The sequence below is a fragment of the Micrasema longulum genome, unplaced genomic scaffold (assembly GCF_059751315.1).
Source record: "Micrasema longulum isolate JH-2025_06_02 unplaced genomic scaffold, ASM5975131v1 h1tg003107l, whole genome shotgun sequence".
Taxonomy (NCBI): Eukaryota; Metazoa; Arthropoda; class Insecta; order Trichoptera; family Brachycentridae; genus Micrasema; species Micrasema longulum.
The window spans coordinates 42394-67249 of record NW_028280207.1 but is presented as its reverse complement, the minus strand read 5'-3'; the positions used below and the strand labels follow the sequence as shown (position 1 = coordinate 67249).

Below are 24856 nucleotides of genomic sequence, written 5' to 3'. Positions count from 1 at the left end.
TAAAGTGGCCACTTAAACCAGCCAATGGCAGGTCATAAGCCTTGTAAATGGCTAGACTTCTATATTCCCTTTTCAAAAATGTTTTCCCTCACTGTTGAAACAAATTTAGATAAAAATATAAACAAATCTTGCCACCATTTTGTAGAGTCGATGTCAATTAAAAAAAAAATATATTTAACTACATATTTTATTCACACATAATACATGTGTTGTAATCTTAGAGTAATAACACGCCACTGCGGCTAGAGTCGGCCGTACGGAGAAAAACCATTCTAAGATTATTACGTACGAAGTTAGCTACAGATTACAGCAATACAAAGGACCGTCGTTACTTGTATTGAGAACTGCAAGCGCAAACCGAAACCGTCTGTTACACGTTTGTTGTTAAACTAAAATCCAAACCATGATTTGGAGCATTTTTGTTCTATGTTATAGAGTTAAAGGGCTTCTCTAGTGAATTATAACTCTGAGTTTGTAATGTTTTTTATAAATATTTGTCATCAAAGATGTCAAACAGTTCATTATTTCATCCCAAAATAGCTATGATTACTCTCCTGTAATATTATGATTTATTAAAAAGGGCACACATAAACATATTCTTATGTGTGCTTTAATAATAATAATGTACAAATATTTAATTTACAAGTTATTTAACACATATTTCTTAACCGAATATTTAAAAAAAAATGATATTGGCTCTTATAGATGCAAGATATTTGATTTAATCAAACAAGTTCTTAAAAAAATATTATATAAATTATTTTTTTAATTTTATTTTACCAGTGTGGCAATTTGTTTACTGTAATTAAAGTAAAAAATATATTTACAAGCATGTCTGTTCAAAACAGCTATAAAAACCAGTTTAAAAGCAGACGATCCTCATGTTATCTTTTGCTTGCCGATTGCTAATAGATTTTATGATTAATTTGATATGAAAATATTACTATTATTATAATGTTGCATTTCACATAGGTTGAACAAGTTTATTGTAATTAGTTAGTGTTAGAAATTTTAATAGGTTGTGTTATCTTCTCTACTTTCTTATTTTTTTGGTTAGGCAGTTTTAATAATAAATCAAAATTTAATTACAATTTAACGCTATGTGTTACAATAATAATTATTATTCACCAAACGAAATACCATTTTTATCTCCTGTACTTTATAAAAATGGTGTATTTGGTATGCTATCAATGGAAATGCAAAGTGAGGGTGGTTTAGAAAGACTTGAATGATAAGATTGGTTAAAAGCTTAATCTGGTCATGGCAAAAGTCTACATAATAAAAGGGTAATAGGTATGTTCTTATTGGTAATTAATATTGTACCCTGAGATAGTTCTACATTTGTTACTACCATCACGCCAGAGAGAATGGACTGCAGCACTTATCTGTCCTGATGTACATTTTTTGCCTCTTCCACTTTTATCCATCTTGTCATATTATATGCCCTTCGGTTTTGTCTGCTTTTGACATGACCTGACTTGAGATTCTGGTTTATCTGGTCATAGTACTTCTTTCTTGGTGGTCCTCATCCTACGTTACCATTAATTCTCAGCATATAAATGTCTGTTTAACCATTTTTCTATCATTCATTACCTTTACATGGCCAGCTCGTTTTTTCTTTATCTTATCAATTATACCTGTCTCGGATTTGCACTCTCGCCTGATTTTATTACTCGTAACTCTATAATACATTGATTTCCCACACATTTATTTAGAAATTTAATTTCAACCTAATTTCTTTATTTTTATTCTTCCTCTTACAGTTTCATACAAAAGAGTTAGGATTAAAACTCCCGTGTGCACTCCCAGTCTACCTTCCATTGACATATTTTTATTAGGAATTACGTATTCACTCACCTTTCAACATCTTTTTTACTCTTCCATTTCATGATAACATGCTTCTCAGATACACAAATTCTTCGACTTGTTTGATTTATTTCAATTTAGGCAATAAAATCTGGCAATTCTGTTTTAAAGCTGGTAATTTTATTTGACATTAATGGAATTAATTCGTAATATATTTTTCATGCTAGAAAAACTGTTAGATGTTCATTATGTGTGTTCATTTATGTCGGCCTCGTGTTGTAATGGCCAGCGCATTTGCCTACCATGCAAGAGGTCTCGGGTTCGATTCCCGACACGTTTTTACGCTAGAATATTTCATTCCTAGACTGGTACCTAAAGTGTAAGACTGATCACCTTACCTTCATGTAAGAAAAATGATCAAGATATGATGATGATGATGTAAAATTTAATACTTTTAAAATGATATGCATATAAATCTATCAGATGCTGAAAATAAAAGTTAAAAAGTGGTTCAATATGTACATAGGTATAAAGCACTATGGAAACTGAAAAATTGTTTGAATAATTTGTGTATTATTCATGATCTCTCATTAACACAATCAAATTAGTGTTTTGTTTACATTATCTTTATTTTCCAGTGAGAGTGTTTACTGGTTTTGATTTATTATGTGCGCATAATACAATAATATGTTTGTTATAAATAAGTGCGTTTACCTTTGTCCCGTAGATTTGTATCTGCTCAGGCCACTGGCATTTAAGAAACTCCCCGATCGAGGAATAGCAACTTTGGTCAGTATGTCACCGGGTTCTGAAGAGTTTCTCATGCTGTGGCTTCTACGCAGCGGTTCTAACGGTCCAGACTTCGGTTGCACGCTTTCCTTCACAACCGATTCACCCTTCTTGGGTTTTGTTGGAACTGGCGGAGGAACTGTCACTGGTCTCGGGATATCTTTAATTTTTTCTAAGCCAGAGAACATTTCTATCTTCTCGGAAACCTTGCTGCGAAGTGACGATTCTTTACTGTTCTTTTCAGAGTTTTTAAGCTGTTTGTTTAGGAATTCCATAGATTCATTGTAAATAGTTTTGGGTGGAGTTTTGCTGTCTTTTTCCTTGTCAGTATTTCCTTCATTTTCATTTTTTATTTGTGCTAGTTTAGCTTTTACTTGATCTATACCGGAGATTTGATTATTTGGCGGAGGAGGGGGTGGGGGTGGCGGTTCGATAATTTCTGAAGCCCTTTTACTTTTAAGGGACTGCTTTCTAGTTAGAGTGTCTTGTCTTGTGGAATGTCGGTCACTATCATTACTAACAGTGGAAGGTGCTCTTTTTCTTCTCGGTGGACGAACAGGCGCTGCCGTACTACTGGCGATACTAGGTCCCGTTATTCCACCCTTAGCTCTCGGCACACGGCTCATGTGAGCCATTAGTGACTTGTATAATGTGGCTGCAATCACAATAGCATCTTCGGACGTCTGACACACAAATCCATGGCACTCTAACTGTTTTGCAACTCCAATTTTCCTCATCACAACAGTGAAAAGAGGCGAATGGGAGTTTCCGTCTCTTCCTAATATGTACTTCTTTTCAGATGGTTCCAAGTTTCTAAAAAGTGCTTGTTTATCTATGTTGTCCGGGTCTGTGATTAATGGCAGGAAGGCGTATTCTATTGTGTTTTTGTCTTCTTCGGATGGCTGTAAGACAAATTTAACAGCGGACCAGACTGCGATTGTGGGGAATGGATTGAGTTGCTCTAATTCTCCTTTTGGTCCGCAGTGTCTGACATGTAAACCTGCTCTTGAAATGTCTAATCTTGCTGCTAAATCCGGTGCGCTGTGAAGAGTACCAATTGGTTTTGTTCTCCTGTAAGCTAGATATAGTTTTGATAGTGGAACTTGAAGTCCGGCTAAACTAGTAACTCTTCTAGGAAGGGGCGTGGATCCGAGATAGTCTACGGAGAAAGTGTGGGTTCCGTTGACTGTGTTGTCTGTTTCCATGGCAAGTTCACTAAACATTCTCTCTATGCTAGCTTGGACCGAGTTGCCAGCTCGACTGATGCTTCCACTGTCCTGGTCGAGGATGGCGTTGTGTCCTTCTCTACGTAGGCTGCTGGTTCCGTGACTTCCAGTCCGGCCCCTCATAGCATCCACGGACTGTGCCAACCCTCCTGGACCATCTAGCCTTCCAGATATTGAAGGCGCCTGTAAAAAAATAGAATTAATATTCAAAATTAATCAATAACATCTTTATTATTCATTTTTAAAGAGTGTATTATTTACGATTCAAACCTCTTTCCATTGATCTTGTTTAAAATAGAAATGTTATATTTCAAATGAGCTTGAGGCCTTTATTAACTGCTTGTAATTATGATTTGAAAAATATGTGATAGTAAATAAAGATCGAAAAAAAATACTACAGCAAATATGAAGAATTATTATAATATAATTATCTTCTTATTACTTATTAAATTTGATTTATTGTCTATGGTGGTTTATCTCTCATTATTTTGTTTTTTACATTTTAAAAATGGAAAACCATTTTTGACATTTTAGAAAATGGCCGCTAGAGACAACATATTTTGCATTGTCACAACATTAATTTTGCCAGTAAATTTTACTAGATTAGCTCTGAATTTCCCTCCCACTTATTATTTTGATTATAATCTCACTACTGGCTAGTTAAGAGAACGTAGCGGGGCAGAGATAAATGCATTATTAAAATGGAAAGGAATTATTCATTCGGATCTTAAGGCACTAAATCCCCTTCATTACTAATATAATTAAGTGCAATCATTAATAATAGTTAAGCACAAATTGCTTTAGGAGCAATGCATAAGAATGAGTATTCATGGCAATGTCTAGATATTTAATTATTATAATATATTGCATATGTTACGCATTAAGTCAATAATACACGAAGCAAGCCACAATAAATATGTGAAGCAGGTATTTTGATAAAATGCATGATTAAATTAGTTTTTGAGTGACGCCTGTGAGTAGGCAATTTATAGAGCACCTTCCGTAACATTGAATACAGAAGAACTCAATAATAAAATAAATAGAACAATTTTGTTTTTAATCACTAATTTTTATTTTTCACCGACCGGTTTCAAAGCAAACAAGCTTCTTTGTCAAGGTTTACGTAACTAATGAATTGATTCCTTTTTGTTTTATTTCTATCATGTTCACTAAATACTACACTAAATATACTTAAAATTTTTAATAATAAAATATTTATAAAAACAAATCGGACAGCAGAAGCGCAGTATCAGACTCCCCCCTCCCCCTCTTCGTTTTTCCCCTACAGAAGTAACCAACCATTTGCTTTTTTTAAATATTTAATTTTTTAAAATTTGATTTGTTAAAAATTTAATAAAAACGCATTACTTTGAACGACGTCACTGGTTCATATGGATCAACAAATGATATGAGAGCTATGAAGGATACCCGGTTTAAATAGGTGCGAAGGTTTTCAAGGTCACTGTTATCAATGTTTCTTTTTTGAGTGATACCGTGTGTGTTGGATTTGTTCCGACGGTTCCCAGCCCTACATACTACAAAAACGAATAGAAATGCAAATAGAAATAGCTAGTACATAAACACATACTTTTGGCTCCTGCAATGGTAGCCAAAACGTCGAAAAAACCAAAAATGAAATGTGTTTTTGTTTTATATAGGTAGGATTAGCTCTGCACTACTTAGCTACTTTACAGGAATAAAAAATATTAGTGTTATTATTAGTTTGAAAAAAATTCTCAATAAAAGAAAAAAGAAAATCATCTCTCTCGACATACTCGCATATCTTTAGAATTCTTAGGGGTTACATCCAACATCTAGTACTGCCGTCATAAGAAAGAAGGACGCATCTAATATTTTTTTGGAGTTAAAAAACATATTCGGAATCAGCAAATAAATACGCATCTACTAAAAATACATCTATTTTTCTAAAATAACCACAACCCTATTATTTTCACTAATTAATGAGACTAAACTGCAAAAAGTCTTGAAGATTACTAAATACAAAAGGCTGTTCTGACTTTAATAATTATTAAAGACTGATTAAAATACTTATTTTTTCTTCTATTCCGTTTTTAAAAACATCTGAAATGAATGTACCTACTCGTTTTTAATTAAGTTTAAGATCTGCAGGTAATTTCGAAACTAATTGGTTATTAGGTCGGCGTTACTATTTTGAAAAGCAGTAAATGGCCAGTAACGTCTATTTTATTTAGTTGAGTAGAATTTACTGGCATATTAACACCAAAAAAGAAAGACGTTTACTTAATTACTAAATAAAAATGGCGTTTCTAGCTAGAAATGTCTTTTCATTGCAGTATAAGATATTTTCTCGCATTTTTTTTACTAAAAAGAAGATAAAAATGTTCATTTTTAAATATACAACGTAAAATTTATTAAAATTAATATAATATTTATTCCGTTAGGGCAAACCATAATACATACTGTCGCATAATAATATAATAATTTTTGTAGTATTTTTCACACAGTCAATTTTTTAATCTCCGAGTTACAAAAAAAATATTTTCTCCGTTTTTTGTTTTATGTGGAAACGCCCTTCTTTCTTATGACGGCAGAGTATCTGTCTACAGAGCTTTAGACATATTTCATTATTGCTTTACCTTGTTTCTGTTGGATCTAATGCTCGGCTGCTGGGTGATTCCGTACGTGTGGCTAATTACGCTCCTCTCCTCGTCAAACATGCTGTCTATCCTCTGCTTGTACAGCGAGGCGGAGGACACGCTGTCCCTTCCGGACAGGTGAAAGCTGGAACTCCGACCCCCCACCCTTTCGGCCACCATCTGGAAATAAATACACGTGTGAGTGAGATGTAAAGTGAATGAGAGACAAGGAACATTAAGTGAAAGAAATAATCCCACTTCGCCTGTTTATCTGAAAGAGCTCTTTCAACCTCTATCACAGCATGGGCTAAGTCTTCGTTCTAGTAAAGAAAGAACCCTTTTGATACTCATTCACCGCTCTATTTTTTTTGCATACTCTTTCACAGTAGTAGCTAATCGATTATGGAATAATCTACCCAGTAATGTCAGAGACGCTCCTTCTTTATTTACATTCAAATCAAGTATGAGATGTCCCTTTCTTAATATTCTAGATATTTAGTCAATTTTTACTTCTTAAAAAATATACAAGTTTAACAATATTTGATTATATATTGAAATTGTTAATATACCAACAATATGTTTATATTATCTTAAAGGTCTGTGGTAAATACTTCCTTTGCGCGCGGTGACGTAACGTCGTGTTACCACAAGCAAAAGACGGAACATTCTAAAGTTCAAACAATAAAAAAAAACGTGGTGACATACAGTTTAATCATTCCTTTTCCATAATTTATAAAAATAAAAATATATTCAACCCTGTTATATGAAAAAAAAAACATAAATCTGTCGCTCATAATTCACGCGTGTCTCCCCCATCAATGTCAACAACCGACTGAGTTGGTTTCACGTAACACCGGCTATGGCGGCTATAGAACAGCGTCTCTGTCTTCCTTGTTATGTGTTCTATCTTTGTGCTCACTCTAATACAGATGTATTGCTGTATTTGCGGACATAATTCTTCGCGTAAGAAGGGTAAATATTTTTTGTATTAAAATCCAGCATGTTGTACAAATTTTGCTTTCCAAATCAAGTGCAAAAATGTCAATTTGAAGATTACAAAAAAAAATACAACTTCATCATCTAAAAAATAAGAGAGATATATCAAGTCTTGTATCGTATGTATATAATATCACCATTCATATTTAGTATATTTTTAAAATACAAAATATGAATGGTGATATTATTTCATGTACTGATGATACCGTACTTATTATGAGGGGATCTTCATGGGACGAAGTAAATTTAAAATCAAATATAGATATTAATAAATTAAAGGAATGGTTCGATGACAATTTTTTGTGTCTGAATTCTGAAAAAAAACATATTACATCACTTTTACATTGAAAGAACAAGTTATACATCCTATAAATATTTGTATCCACACAACAAAATGCAATGAAGGATATCAGTTTCATAATGATAATTGCCTTCAAATCACTGCAAAATTTAATATTTAGGCATTATAATTGATGAAAATATAAAATAGAAGGAGCAAATAAATAATATTGTAAATAGAATGAGAAAACTTATACATGTATTTATTACATTAAAAAATATATTAACCATAGAAAAATTCAAATCAATTTACTTTGCATTCGCCCAATCCATATTACAGTACGGAATAATCGGAGGGGGTGGTGCTTTTAAAACAAATATTTTACCGGATAAAAAAATACACAAATTAATTTAAAAAGTTATTTTAAAAAAACCTTCTACTTTTCCCACTGTTTAATTATTTAAAAAAATAAGGTTTAAGATTCAAAATTGCCATATAAAAAAAAATTGTTTGCTTCAAATACATAAAGATAAAATAAATAGTAGTACCTATTTTTAGGTCTCAAAACGTAAGTACGCGACCTAGAACAGGTGGTAATATCTTATTTCCTGAATTAAAAACAACTACTGCACAACATCATTATACTTACAGAAGAATATTTTTCTTTAATGAAATGAACAAAGATAGTAAAAAGTACAGTCAGGAATACAATATATTTAAGAATGAAGTGAAAAATTACACATTTAATTCTTCTTTATGTAACACTGTTTGAAAACATCGTTTATATATTTTTTGTAATTTATTTAAGTTATTCTAAAAAAAATATTAATTAAAATAAAATAACTATTTTAAGACGCCACTCCCTATTATGTACACAAGAATTGTTTATTTCTTTTACGTAATGGGAAACGTTAATGTAAATATTTGTAAAAAAATGTATTTAGTTGTAATATTGTATTTTTATTTGTTATTAATAAAAAATAAAAATAAAATAATGTAGACTAGTGTGACTAGAGTTAAAGCAGTATGCCCGCCCTTATGCATATGTATGTAAACTGTGTATGTACTTATATAAAGTGTTTAAATTAATGAATAAATGAGGGAGGGAGTTAGCGGAAGAGTGATCGAGAGGGTGAGTAGGACAGTGGGACAGTGGATGAGTGAGTGAGTGAGTGGGTGATAGAGCGGGTGAGTGATGAGCGAGAAAGTGAGTGGGTGGGAGAATGAGTGAATAGGTAGGAAAGTGAGTTACATAAATTAACATTATAAAAATAATTAAACAGCAAAATATGCAAGACGGCCGTTCATCCAGCTTTGCTTTACGGATCAGAATGCTGGACCATGAAGAAAAAGCATGAACAGAAAATTCATCCTGCAGAAATGAAGATGCTCAGTAGCTCAATCACAAATAACTATTGACGTGCTTAAAAACATGCTAAGCATTTGAGCGAACACAATGAACAATAATGAACATGCTTAAGTTATCGCAGTCATAAGTCAACGCTCGTGTCGGTTTGTTTTTTGTTTTCCTCGTAAATAAATACAGTTCACTGGTGAAAAATCGGCGTTTACTATAAAAAATAATACAATATTGCATTTGCAAAATTGAAAGGAGTATATTATACAAAAATGTGAAAATTAAATTACAATTAATATGGCGACTGCTTTTCTTGAAATCTGGCTTGCTAACCGCCGGCTAAATGCAAAAATAGCATGATAAATAATAAATAAAAATAGCATTTTTGAAATATTTTCCATATTTACACGGCTGAAATTCAAATATGTGATTGCACAACGGATTATACGTCGCAAAACGTAAATATTTTTTTATTATTTTTTTTTTTAATTATAAAAAAAGAAACATTTGCGTTCTTATGATTTACCCAAATATTTAATTTTGAGGGCCATTTTCAACGAGTTGTAAATAACTCACTATTAGAAAATGAGAATCAAGTTGGGGTAGAGTAGGATTCGAACCACGGACCTTTAGTCCGTGAGTCCGAGACACTAGCCACAGGACCACAACCCGATTTTGACATTTAATATGAGGTGCTCACGGATGTTGCATTGTGATCGCGAATACGATAAACAACCATGGTGAGAAATTGTAATCACGTCGCTTATTAACTCGTCGATAGTTATTTGTGATTGAGCTACAGATGATCCGCAGGTGTTACCAGGATTGACAAGATAAAAAAATGAATATGTTCGCGGTAGTTTTGAAAAGGATCTGAGGAGGGAGCAGCTGACCAGTGAAATGACACAAGACAGGAAGAATTGGAGACTCCGTACCAGAAGGGCCGACCCTAGGAGAACTGGGAAGAGGCAAGGAAGAAGAAGAAAACAAGTTAATGTTTGTGAATGGACGACGGTTTTAATTTACCTTGTTGGTATTGTTTTTTCTCACAGCATTATTTTCTTTCGGCTAAAAGATCAAGTCTTCAAAGCAATCGATCATCTGAAACAAACAAAACAATATGAGCTATTTTTACAAACATTATAAATTTATTTTGACGTGTAGGAACGACTGAATGCGTTTGTGGGTCAAAATCATTTTTTTTTAAATATGTTTATTTAGTCTTAAAATAGTACAAACATAATTTATGAATGTCCTAATGTTAACTTATATCTAATTATTATTAAAATGTATACTAATTATTAACATTTCTAAACAATATACGTACACTTTTTAAAAAAAACTTAGCAAAAAAATTATGCGCATAGACAGTTAGAAATTTAGCCCCCATTTACACATTTTAAAAATTGACAAATAAATTTAGTGTATTAATGATACTAAAAAAAATAAAAATAAAATGAATAATAAAAAGGAGTAAGATTACAACACGTCTTTTTTATTATTATTATGGATAACTTATATAGCGTACAAAATACCTCTTGCAGCTACTAAGCGCATAGAAGATTGGAATTCTAGACCCCATTTACAAAATTTAGGTATTTTAAAGTTGGTATATGAAAGCTAGATAACCAATCATCGTGCAGCTACAAAGCGCATGGACGAGTAAAATTCTAGCAAAGTTAGAATGATATCAATAAATTTACATAAAATAGAGCATAGTAGTAAGTTTGTCAAGTGTTCATGCCAAGAAGTAAGCAATAAAAAACTAAATAAATAAAGCACTGTATCAACTCCATGGTTAACAAAGGGAGATAGATGTCCGAAGAGAATCTTTTGTAGACAGTAGGTAGATACCGTCCCCATGTGGTCCACTGACTGCTGGAGAATTTCTGGAAACGCACGTGTGTAGACTGGGGGATTATTCCTATTGTTCCAACGACTTGGTGTCCATTTTGGTCCGTATTATTTCCCTTGTTTATGTATCTTTATTTTTATGCATGTGTACTTTTTAATTAAATAAAAAAATATTCCAAAACGGTAAAATATGTTTATTTAGTCTGAAAATAGTACAAACATAATTTATGAATGTCCTAATATTAACTTATATCTAATTATTATTAAAATATATACTAATTATTAACATTTCTAAACAATATACGTACACTTTTAAAAAAAACTTCTTTAAAGCCAACTCAAATACAATTACTTTTTAAGAGCTAACTTATCTGCTACGCACATGTTTTTTCAACTTACGTTTAAATAAATAAAAAATGATTCTCTTATTTCTGATGGTATTTCCTTATAATATAACTGTACAGCTAGGTAAATCAACGAGTTCTGTTTCTTTGTCTTTTTACGAAATGATCCATTGATCGATGACATACACAAATACAATGATTTCACCTGAAATATAAAGCGACGACCAATCCGATGAAGTGAAGTAAGTCATCATTTTATATTGAAAACAGTACATTGTACGAGTATTCTGCGAGAGTTAATAGGTCTTAGCAACTTGACCGATCACAGAGGAACTGTGGTCATGTCGCCAAACGCCACATATTAAAATAATCCCCACTCATTTAAGCCGATCTTCTATTGGAGTCATCAAAACGATAAGCAATCGCGGTGAGAAAATTTTATGGCGTAGATATTACCCCAGAGTAACAATTCGCTAGAAAATCCTTTTAGCTCTATTGCATAAAACAAGAGCGTTACAATTTTTTGTTAGGTTTTTAGTTTAACAACCAATGTGGAACCGTGGTTTTGGTTTGCGCTTGCAATACTCGACCCGAGTATCTACGGCTCGTTGTATTGCTGTAAACTGTAGCTAACTTCGCGGTTGATAATCATATAAAAGTTTTTGTCAGCATGTTTTTTTTTTTTTTAAAGTTTTATTCATTTTAACAAATTAGTAACATACATAATTGTATTTTTGTTCCCGTAAAGCCGAAGCTTGTCTGCGGGTCTCATTACATTTAAAAAAAAAAATATAAGTAAGTACACAGTTTAATAATAATTGAAGAATAAAATATATTTATACACTTAAGTTTCACTTGCTGTTTAATAATTTTTTGACTATTTTTTTTAATGAAATTATGTTTTTTCTTTACGATTTTTAGCTGGTATTAAATTGTACAGTTTTGGTACTACACTACTCTTTGTTCTGTCACCATAGTAGTTTTTCTGTCGTGGTACCATCAGCTGCTGTGCCGATACTTGTCGGGTCATGATCTGGTGGTTTATTTTGGATTTAAAATTGCAATCGAGGAAATGATCTGTCACTATCTTATACTGACACTGTTTGTTAATTGGAAAAACGTTAACAAAATCAAATAATATTTTATTGTTGTCTTTTGCCTCATTCTTTATTTTTACAGGTACGATAATTTTTAAAATTTGTACCTGTAAGTTCAAGACTATCCGTATAAGATTTAAAACTTAGTCCCCATATTCTTAATCCATATTGAATAATTGGGTCAACTAGCCCCAAGTAAACTAGTCTCAGTACTGGGTATGGTGTGTATGGTTTTAAATGGTACATGTTAAGTAGGCAAACTCTTAGCTTATTGCAAACCGTTTTTATCTGTTCTTCCCAATTAAAAGTCGAATCTGAAATAATACCTAAATACTTATATTTTATGTGCTACTATATTAGCCAGTGGCCTATTATTACTAATAATAGCCCAGCGGCGGCTTTCTTTTACGTCCATTGGGTTAATGAGCTTCCAAATTTTGCTACTAATTAAAAAATATGTACCTAAAATACATTATAAAGATGTAATGTATAATGTAATTAGAGATTGTAATATATTTATTTTTTTAACATTCATTCAAATATATAAGTACCTATTATTCTTCATATTTTTATACATGTTCTCTAGAATATTATCAAGAAAAATCACCGCACGCGTGGGTCATTTCTGTAACTGTCCCAAAGCTAATATTTTCTCCCTACATTTTCGCATGAGAAGAAAAGAGATGAAACGTATCGCGCGTACATGAATATCGAAACATTTCTCCCAAAATTAGTTGAAACGCGAGCATTGTTCCGGTAGAGATAACAATATGAAAGAGTCTAGAATAGGTACAATGATTAATGGATTCGAATGTATTTTACATACTTACACTAAAGGACTAATTCGTTATTAAGTGAGTATTAAAACAAAAAAAAAATAAAGCGTTAAATGGTACTTTGTGAATGTTTGTATCATATTGGAAACTTCAATTTAGACATAATGTATTTTTACAAAAAAAAAATAGTGTGAAAATAATTTTGAAATGCATATGTACCTAAATAGGCATAATAATAAATAGTAAAAAAAAAATTAACCTCCCTTTTTAGCCCTTCCAGCCGCCACCGGTAGCGCCCTTATGATTGAGCTATAGGAATAAAATGATTATGAAAAATGTCGAGCTCACAAACTTCGATTGAATAACATGACCTGGTATTGAGTATGTAGGTAGCAGGTAACATATTTTCCTTATTGGCGGTCGAACCAAGAGAAAACTGGACTAGTAAATAACCATTTAACAGTACAACATATATGTACCTTACACAGCAGTCCATAGTCGATACAACTTGTATTCGAATGCGTGGTAGTGCCAGCAACTGGCAACCTTTTCTCCGGCTGTTAATAATCGTTGTGCCCTATGCACCGCTGGACGCGTATAATGGTGACGATGAATACTTGTGTATCTTCTTTTCAAAGTGTCACTTGTCCTCAGCCGTTTTGAACAAGGATTTGTTGCCATGAAAATTTAAATACAGGTAAACTTCGTTATACGCCGGGGTTTCGTTTTGAGAGACACTGGCGTAAAAAAAATCGGCGTAAAATGAACAAAAATATATTGGAATGTATAGGGTTAGGTTAGGTTCCGTGTCGAAATTCTAAAAACAATTTAATATGTTTATTGAAAAGATATCCTATATATATTCAAAATAAATTTTAAATGTATTTAATAAATACAGTTTAAATTCGTTTAGAAAATAAATAATAGTCTCTTGATATAAATAATGATATTTTATAATAAATTCTCACCACTATTAAACTCTCACACTTTAAAAAAAAAGTATCCAATTTCATTTTCTTAAATTGTTGCTTCCTTTCTTGGCATAAAGTACAGATATTAGAATATTCTTTTAATTTTAATAATAATAAAATAAAAAATATAATACCTTTTTATTTTTCTTAAAAACATAACAAAAACTAATTTAAAATCAATATCACACACACAATAGGCTGTTCGCGTACACGGTAATAGAATAAAACAACGTGTAAAAGTGTGTCTGCTATTAGATTCGCGGCGCCTACTGTCGTCTGGTGTCAGCCGAACCGGGGAATCCCACGCCGGTACCAACCGGCGTAGTTGTGAATCGGCGTAAATCGAACCGGCGCAAAACGACGTTTACCTGTACTGTATATTATTTTCAAAATTTATTATATTCTTCGCTGCGATGCATTATTCAACAATTTTTATTTTAAATTAGGTTTTGAATGTATAAACATATTTTTCCTAAAATTTTTTTTTTCTAATCTTTATACCCTCTCCCCATTGACATTAATACATAGACGACCTACAGAGTTAAATATTTTAAAAATTAGTGACTCCAAAACGTGCCCATAGTCCTCCATAGATTCTGCTTCCATTAATATGATCTTTTTTACATTTTATCTTTGTAAAACTCCCTGCTGGAAACTTGATTCCTTCGACTCTGAGACTCTAAACAAGGCCTGCCCTCTCGCGATTCGCGTGTTCGAAGAAATAGGGAACTTTTGATTTCACGTAAACTATTTGATGTTATATTTTTATGTGGAATAATGAAAGGTGTAGGACTTACGATTTATTCCCTTTGGCACTGGTCCAGAAAAACACTGTTTTCGTTTGCACAAATCACTTTTTACGTTTCGTGTGTGTTTTTGATGACTCGAATCATTGTTACGCTCGCGGTACGTTTTTCATTGCGTGTTCGCGCGTGTTGCTTTCTTGACTGCCGCCAGGGAGGAAGGTGCATTGGAATTTACAAACAAGGACCACCGGAATCAAAGGAAGGAATGGCTTGATACTTGAAGAAAAAATAATGAATCCGAAACAACCCCTTACAATAAAAAGTGCTTTTCCCTCTTTTAATTTTGAAATTTATACTCTGTCCCTTTGTCGCAGACCCACAGTTTGGACTGTATTCCACAAGCCCCAGAAGCAAGGGGGTGGATGTTTGCCGTGTCTCGCTGCCGTCGTCGCTCTCTAGTATTGTTAATATTTTTCTACTTATTTTGTTTATGCTTTAGCTGTAAAAATCCCAAACAAAATAAAATAAAATAAAAATAAAAATCCTTTTTTTTAAAATTTAAATCTTAAAGTAGGGCACACATATCATACATATTGTTATGTGTGTTCTAATAATAACATTGCTAATATATTTAATTTATAAATTGTTTATCACAAATGTCTTGACCATTATTTAAAATTTTGATATGTTTTTTTCTTCATAAATATTTTTTTCCATTTCGTAATACTTTTTAATTGCTTTAAATAAAATTGAATTTTGTGACTTTGCCTTTTTCCTAAATGGAAGTCTAATTTTGTTCTTTTCTCTAGTATTGTGATCGTGTAAGAAGGGAATTTCTCAAAAACATTTTCCCTCTCCGTCGTATTAATTTTTTATACAGTTCAGTGTGCGAAATAAGATCAGAATCCTGGACAAGGGTTTGAGATGGCTACAGTCAAATAAAATTTTGACCATTTTGAAAGTGTAAGATTGATCACCTTACCTTCCCGTAACATATGAAAGAGGTACGTCGTATTTCGTATTACAATGCAGTGCCCTATGTTCCACTAGACGCGGATAAGAGTTTGATGATGATATGTTTAAGTTTAAAAAAACATTTTTCAAATGTCAACACACACGGGAGCTTATCCCAAATCAATCGATAAAAATCGTATCGATAATTGAGTTATGACCAGCACGTTAACAGGTTGATAACCGCTGGCATATCTAGAATATATTGATGCGTGATAATGATCGAATATCGAGATAATCATCACCCGGTACTCTGCAGTCTCAGCACGCAAGAATTGGACTCGACGAAGCGGTAAAAATCATTCTCATCTCGATAAAAACATAAATCTTACATGTCCGAACTTAATGTTTAAAAGAACCGTGACGTGTGGATCAAAGCAGTATTATTCCCTGGTACCACTTGTGGATGTTTTTTTTTGGTTTAAGAGGATATGCGTCTGGAGAGCCGCGGACCTATTAATTTATCGCTTCCACATTCGTTCGTGTTATATTATTTATTAATTTAAGCGTTTGTTTATTTTTTTATATTTTTATTAATAACAAATAAAAATACAATATTACAACTAAATACATTTTTTTTACATTAATTAAATACATATATTTACATTAACGTTTCCCATTACGTAAAAGAAAAAAACAATTCTTGGGTACATAATGAATGAGTAATGTCACTTGCACTCGACCATATCTCTTCATGGACAAAAAAACATGGACTTCTCATAAATCCAACAAAAACCCAAATTGTACTTGTTGGTAGTAAACAAATGTATTCAAAAGTGAATTTTTCCACACTTACTCTTTTCAAAATAGATGGTACAGAAATTCCATTCATGACTTCAGTCAAAAACTTAGGTATTATCATTCATAAGCATTTAGAGTGGCACGATCAGGTTAACGAAGTTAGTCGTAAACTTTATAGCAGTTTGCACTCACTTAAAAGATTACAGAATTTCTCTCCAATTAATGTTAAGCAAACATTAGTCCAGAGCTTACTTCTTCCACTCCTTGACTACGCGGATGTATGTTATCCAGATGCTAACTCTGAATTGCTTGATAAGTTAGAACGATTGCAGAATATTTGTATTCGTTATATCTTTAATCTTCGCAAATTTGACCACATAACCGAGTATCGCACGCAACTACACTGGCTCAGTATCAGGCATAGAAGAAACATTCACATTCTATCACTTCTTCACAATATTTTAAATAAGACCACTTCGCCTGTTTATCTGAGAGAGCTCACCCAACCTCTTTCACAACACGGACTATCTCTTCGTTCTAGTAACGAGAGTACCCTTTTAATACCCTGTCACCGCTCTAATTTTTTTGCCTCCTCTTTCACAGTAGGAGCCGCTCGATTGTGGAATAATCTACCCACTAATTTTAGAGACGCCCCTTCATTATTTACATTTGAGTCAAAATTGAAACGTCACTATCTAAATATTTAAATTGTTCCTTTATCCTTCTTCTTTCCTTTCCATCCCCTCTCCTCTCTTCATAGTATAGTGTTATTTTTTCTTATATAAATATATTTATTTTTGTTAATCTTTACTTTTAATTTTTGTATGAAATTGTAAGATTCAATATGTCCATGTATTTATAATTTTCTCAAACTGAACGGTTTGGGTAGGTAGGAAGAAATTGCCTTAAGGCAATATGCCCGCCCTTACATGTATATTTATTGTATATGTATATAAAGTGTCGAATAAATAAATAAATAATGGGGAGTGTACATAACTTACAATAGTTTATTTTATTTTAATCAATAATATTTTTAGGATAACCGATATAAATTACAAAAAAATTACAAACGACGTTTTTAATCAGTGTTACATAAAGAAGAATAATAAATGTAACTTTTCACTTTTTTCTTAAATATATTGTATTCCTGACTGTACTTTTATTATCTTTGTTCATTTCATTAAAGAAAAATATTCCTCTGTAAGTATAATGATGTTCTGCTGTAGTTGTTTTTAATTTAGGAATTAAGATATTACCACCTGTTCTTGGTCGCGTACTTACGTTTTGTGACCTAGAAATACTACTATTTATTTTATCTTTATGTATTTAAAGCAAACAATTTTTTTTATCTAGCGATTTTATATCTAAAACCTTAATTTTTTTAAATAATTAACAGTGGGAAAAGTAGACGGTTTTTTCTAAATAACTTTTTAAAATTAATTTTTGTATTTTTCAAGGGAAATTATCATTATAAAACTGATATCCTTCATTGCATTTTGTTGTGTGGATACAAATATTTATAGGAGGTATAATTTGTTCTTTCAATGTAAAAGTGATGTAATATGTTTTTTCAGTATTCAGAGACAAAATATTGACATCGTACCATTTTTTAAATTTATTTATATCTATATTTGATTTTAAATTTACTTCGTCCCATGAATATCCCCTTATAATGACTACGGTATCATCAGCACACGAAAATATATCACCATTCATATTCTGTATACTAAAGATATTATTAACATATGTCATAAACATGATAAATTACTTGGATAAACATGATAAATTACCTGGTCCATGAAGAAATTGAAAAAATAATATTTTCAGGCGTTGCCTAGTGTGTAGGTGAAATAATTCAATTTGATGAATCTCACCCGCATAAATAAAGGTTTCAGCTCTTTAACTTCACAAACATCAACAGATGAAAGAATTGAAGGAATAAAGATGTTCAAATATAGGCAGAATGGTGAATGTTACACAGTGTGTAAAGTGGCCACTTAAACCAGCCATTGACAGGTCATAAGCCCAGTAGATGCCTGGACTTCTATATTACCTTCTCTTAAATGTTCTTCATCTCTGTTGTAATATGTTAATATGTCATAAATAAAATGATGCGATTTGATGCGGTAAATACGGTTATCGAATATGTTTCCTATAAATAAAAATATCATTGAAAAAATAGAAAAAAGAAAGAGAATAGTTATAGCCCAAAAGAAAAGAAAAAAAAGTACAGTTTACGTTAATATAAAAATTAAATTAAATATATAAATATGTATATATATATATGCACATACAAAAAATAGAATAAATTTATAAATGATTCAATGGGATTACATAATATTTAGATGACTATCCTCAATAAATTCTCAGATTCCTTACTTCCAATGTCGTTGACAGACATTGGAAGTAAGGGTTAAGCTAGGGTTTCCTAGGACAGCGGTGCCCGTATTTTAACGGCCGTAGTGAACGGTGATGCGGTGAATAATCGTCGTAACGGTGACTAGAGTGTGGTTTCTTAGGAAAACGGTGTTATCAACACCATTTAACACTGTTTCCCTAGGAAACCACTCTCTAGTCGACGTTACGACGGCTATTCACCGCATCACCGTTCACTACGGCCGTTAAGGTACGGGCACCGCTGTCCTAGGAAACCCTAGCTTTAGGGAGACAGCAAAGTATATCGTGACTTCAAAACAACAAGGGTTCAGGTCGTCAACCATACAAGCAAAGTTATAGCCCCCCAAATATTAGAATAAAAAATAGTACTTTCTAGAAAATATTTCAAATATTTTTTCATCCCAGATTTATATTTGTATTGAATAATTATATAAATGCATTAAGAAATGTATGCTGTCATAGTAATATTACTAATAATTAATTCAAGATTTTGGACTAAGTTGCTCTTAGATTCGCATTATTTTTTAAATTTATTTTTAACCCTTACGGATTATTACATTTATTTTACGAAAATAACATATAATTTTTTATTCATACTCTGTTGTTGATGGTGGTATTTTTTACATCTTTTGAAAAGTTTGTCTAAGTCCTTTGCTTAGTTTTGTTTAGTAGTATATTGTATAATTTCATTCCCTGATTTATTAGTCTTGATTGTCTTAGTCTCGTTTTGGAATGTTGTATGTGATATTGTTCTGATATTCTTGTATTAATAATAATAATAATCATAGTTTATTAACAAAAAAACAATTGCTTTATCTACTACACATGTACATACACACTTAGGTAATAGATTTCTCTGGATCATGTCTAGTCTGCCTGCACAACCTGTTTTAAGGCAGACATTTTTATGAAAAATATAATCAATAACATTACTAACTTCTTGTTAATTTACCATACATTTATACAATATTAATTTATTATTTAGGAATGTATTTTGAGTAAATTTTCCGATTTTTCTCGACCTAAACCCAGTAACCAATTTTTTACTAATTTATTAAATTGAATCCGGGTCATGGTTTTGCAATCTTTGGGTAACATATTGAATATTTTGGGGCCCAGAAACCTGAAATTTCGTTGTCCGAATTCAGAGTTTGTGACAGACCCCATGACCCATCCTCTAGTTTGACTTCTGGTAGTGTGGGAGTGTTCCTTTTGGGATTTGATAGAATAACTTACTTTCACAATTATTATTATTCTGAAAATATATAATTGCCTCATATCTAAGATCTCAAATTCCTTAAATAACTTGACGCTGGGGTAAAGGGCTTTTTAAAAATTATTTTAATGATTGATTTTTGAGCAGATTCGAGAGGTTTTAGTATCGATTTATTAGTGCCTCCCCATCCTATTATGCCATAAGTTACAATTGAGTTACGACTAGAAGATATGGGAAAGTTTTCTAATTTTTTGTGTTATATATTCTATGTGTTCTGTCCATTTAAAATTGCATTCGGCCAAAGTTCGGCCTCCGTGGTGTAGTGGTCAAGACGCTTGACGGAAGGTTCCGGGTTCGAGTCCCGGTGAGAACACAAAAAAATAAAATGTTATTTTTCTCAAGCCTGGGTGCTCTGTGATGTAATTCACCACTGTAATTAGGCCTCCTGGCCTGTTGTGGTGCAAAAAAATTAATGTAATGTAATAATGTAATAATATTTTTTAAGATGTTTTGAACTAACTTAATAAACATATGTGTTAACTTAATAAACATATGTATTTATGAATAAAACATAATTCTTTAAATGATTGAACGTAAATATTACGAGTCTTGGTATTTAATACTTCCGTTAACGGTGTGCACAAAACGAATATTTGACATTCGCAAAATATTACGTGTTTTTGCAGGCATCATAAATAATAAAAACAAGTTTATTTTTCAATCTCTAAATCAGCTAGTAAATAAATTAGTCATACAATAAGATTCATTAATTAATCGTTTAATAACGGAAGACTATAAATAATATTTGACTATTATATTGACTTGAATAACTTCTCGCTGTTTTCCGACAGATGGTGTCATCTAAGCTTTTTTACATCGGGCAATACTACAGCCAATTCCATCATAGAGCTCTCCCTTTTTAATCAATTTAAATTATGACTTATTCTATCTAACTGCGACACACTCCAACTTGCTTTTAATGATGCACACGCTTACACACACCTGAACACTTACTCTTGTACAAATACACACAAACCTCCACCCTAACATATACAGGGTGTTCATTAAGCCCTGTCACATCCGAAACCACGATGATCAGTATGAGCAAGAAGACATATTGGCACATTAAAATAAACTTTTAGAACGAATAAAATTTACAAAAATTAAATATAAAAAAAAACAAATGGTTGCTTACTTCTGCAAGGGAGAAGCGAGAGGGGAGGGGGGAGTTTGATACACCATCAACCACACGGCCTCTCGCTTCTCCCCTGCAGAAGTAAGCAACTTTTTGTTTTTTTAAATATTTTATTTTTAAACAATTTCTGCGTTCTAAATTTTTTTTTAAATATGCTAATATGTCTTCTCGCCCATACTGATCATCGTGGTTTCAGATGTGACAGGGCTTAAAGAACACTCTGTATTTTTATATGTACGCACTCACACATTTAAGAATGTACAATAATTTAATGAATGATTATTTTTATTTTTTTAAATATTTTTTTATTTGAAATTTATTTACAAACCTTTACGATTTACATGTAACAAAATATTTTTAAAATTTATATTCTACTGTTAATGATAATATTTGAACATCTTTTGTAAAAGTTGTCTGAGTCTTTTGTTTAGTTTTGTCTGGTAGTCTGGTATAATTCCAGTCCCTAAACTTAGACTCGTCTGTCCTTGTCTCCTTTTAGAAACATGTACACTGATATTGTTCGGATATTCTCGTATTGTGTCCATGTTTACTACAAGTTTTTTCAAGTTTTAGTTCATCGTCACAATTACTTCAGTGGCTAATTTATTTAAAAAAATAAGCATTCTAGTTGAAAGAGTTAAGTTACATGTAATTGTGTTTGTTTAAAGATTTATTATTTAAAATGCCCCCTTAATGTAAGAACATTTACGTATTAATTCATTTTATATTGCAAAATGTGTTTGTTTAATTTTTTCACTTATAAAAGACTGCTGAAAGATTCCTCTGCCAGAGGGGTTGTCCAAACAATACCAGTGGCGGATACAGGGTGGTAATTTGTTTAACTAAATAGGTACCAGTGGCGAATGGTGATTTTATTTACAGGTAAGTTATAAGAAAACATCATAAATTTGTACCTACATAGGAGGTACATAATATAATGTAAGTAATATATACTATACATTGATATTTTTCTGTGGTTCTGTGTGATACAACAACTCTCATCCATGAAATCAACTCAAACGATGTAACTTCGTGATATACTTTATTATATAGATTAGACATTACTTTTATATGTAATTTATTAAAAAATAAATTAAAAATAGCACTATAAATTCAGTCGATATTATGTATTCAATTGAAATGTCAACTGGCCGCATTGTTCTAGTAATTAATAGTGCTAAAAACGGCCGCGTGGAGCGCTATATGTCCTGCAATATGACGCATGAAAGTAATTATGGTCTTATGTCAAAAGTACCATCTCAAAGAAAAATAGTACTTAAGAAACAATGTTTGAAATACTGATTTCCAAATCAAGAATCTTCAAATAATTTGTGTAATCTGCAAGTTTAATCTAGGAGAAAAAACCCGCACTGGGGTTAATACATTCAAAATATAGTATACTTATTTGTATGAAAAAATAAGCTGGAATAATCGGCTAGTTTTTTGGCTCACCGCAGGCGCTGGGCGCGCTTTTATAAAATTTATATTCATATTAGGATAAAAATACAAACGTTGGAAATGGTTTAAAATAAATGGTAATTATTTATTTGTTTTTCTGTAAATAAAGTTACAATAAAACATTATTATGGTTAGTCAAATATAATGGTAAGCTGTGCATAATCGCTTCTATACACGGTTCGCCCCTGATAGGTACATGTGTATTTCACAATGATTTTCACACAAGTTTTTTTTGTAAAAATACGTGAATATATATATACATTTTTCCAATATGATACACAAGTTAACAAAATACCTATCATAGCGAGAGCACTTTATCTTGGCTCATAGAGTTTCTTAAAAAGGTCGTAACGCAAAACAAAGTAAGATCGTCAAGATTAACTTTGCAAATCGGCACTCATACGTTGTTTTTAAAAATAGTATTCCGATAGAGAAAGTCTATCACTTGGGTCTTATTTGGCTAAAGTACCTTACAATAGAAGATATTAATTAATTACAATGAATAACACAAAATATTCAGGGCATCTCAATCTGTCGAAATGTAAAATAAAATTAATAATAACGGAATTACAATAATTATTACAACGAACAGATGTTTCTCCAACTGTTTTGGCTGCAATGAACCGTTGGACAAGTGAACTTTCCGTACTTTAAAAACGTAAAATGTCGCTCCCCATCTGCTAGAAATTGTAAATCAAAAATAGCGGATTGGCTGTGCAAATAGTTCAGTGGGGTACGATTACTTGCAACGTTTATAAGTTCAATTTTGAATAACGGATAAATTGATTTCGTCAATTGAATGGAACCATCAATACAATTCGATAAGCAGATGTCTTTCATTAAAAATATATTGCAAATAAACCAACAAAAGATGTAGAAAGTGTTGTTTTAACTTAATTTGTACGAGTGATTTTTTATTGCACGGGTAAATTATTAAGACTTTGAATAAACTTAATAGTGATGCTCAATAATTTGTAAATATGTATTTTAACTATTGCTAATCGAAAAATTATTTATCATTAATATTTACCTATTTAACTCAAGCTCCTCCTTCCATCCCCTCTCCCTTTTTTTCAACTATTTCTGAAACGAAATAAAATACTGAAATAAATTTTGTTAAAAAAATTGCCGGTGTGTTAAAAGTGTATCTTATCAATAAATGTTTCTATAATATAAACGAATATTTGGAAGATGTAAAGGAATAATGTAAAATGCATTAAATATAATTAATGTAAGCAATCGACACCATGTAATGTTTTTACTCTTTGTATTTTTCTAAACTTTTTCATTTATTTGTTTTTTGTTTCAATTTAAATTTTTATTTTTGAAATAACTTTTTATTCTATTTTTTTATTTAATTTTGGTTAGACTGTAAGAAATTGCAAGTGGCAATAAGTCCAACATTGAACTGTGTATAACTTTGTTATTATTTAAGTATGTATGACATTGTATGGTATGGTTAATAAAGATTTATTATTTAAATTTATTTCAACAGAGAGGGAAAACATTTTGCGTGACGTCACAAGCCCATTTGGCATCCGAATGGTCGTTTTGGCGCCAATTCAAAGTATGCGTTTTTAAACCGCTCTGAAAAATTAACGCGTGGACATAAAAAAAAACTGTACAGTTACCATAGTAATTTTTTTCTCTATTTTTTTGCAAATTAAAAAAAAACGTGATGATACCCCTTTACAGGTTACCGATGAAGATACTTTTAATTTGCATGCGAATATACACATTTTCGTACATAAATATCGATTTTACTTTATATCATCTCGATATGTACCGATGGAGATAGCGTTTATAATCGGCGGCCCGCCAGGTGGGTGCCAACCCGTCTTTTGTCATTAGACCACCTTGCCTGAGGTCAGCCAAAACTTATTCTGCCTGTTCTGGGTCACCATTCCAGTACTTTTTAGTGCATCTAGAGTCCGTGGTTCTGGCCATATAACCAGCCCAAACTGTTTAATAATCTATT

The 24856-nt window shown here is 31.8% G+C and overlaps 1 protein-coding gene across 1 annotated transcript; it reads right to left on the bottom strand.

Annotated features, from left to right (window-relative positions):
• Positions 1–2416: 2416 nt before the first annotated feature.
• On the bottom strand, positions 2417–23981 carry LOC148271089 (uncharacterized). The gene is made up of 4 exons (XM_088241853.1): positions 23909–23981; positions 10099–10173; positions 6440–6619; positions 2417–4004 (listed from the first exon to the last, which is right to left on the bottom strand). Exons 3-4 carry the CDS (start codon positions 6617–6619, stop codon positions 2517–2519), a joined length of 1668 nt encoding a protein of 555 aa, XP_088097979.1. The 5' UTR covers positions 10099–10173; positions 23909–23981; the 3' UTR covers positions 2417–2516.
• Between the last annotated feature and the right edge of the window lie 875 nt (positions 23982–24856).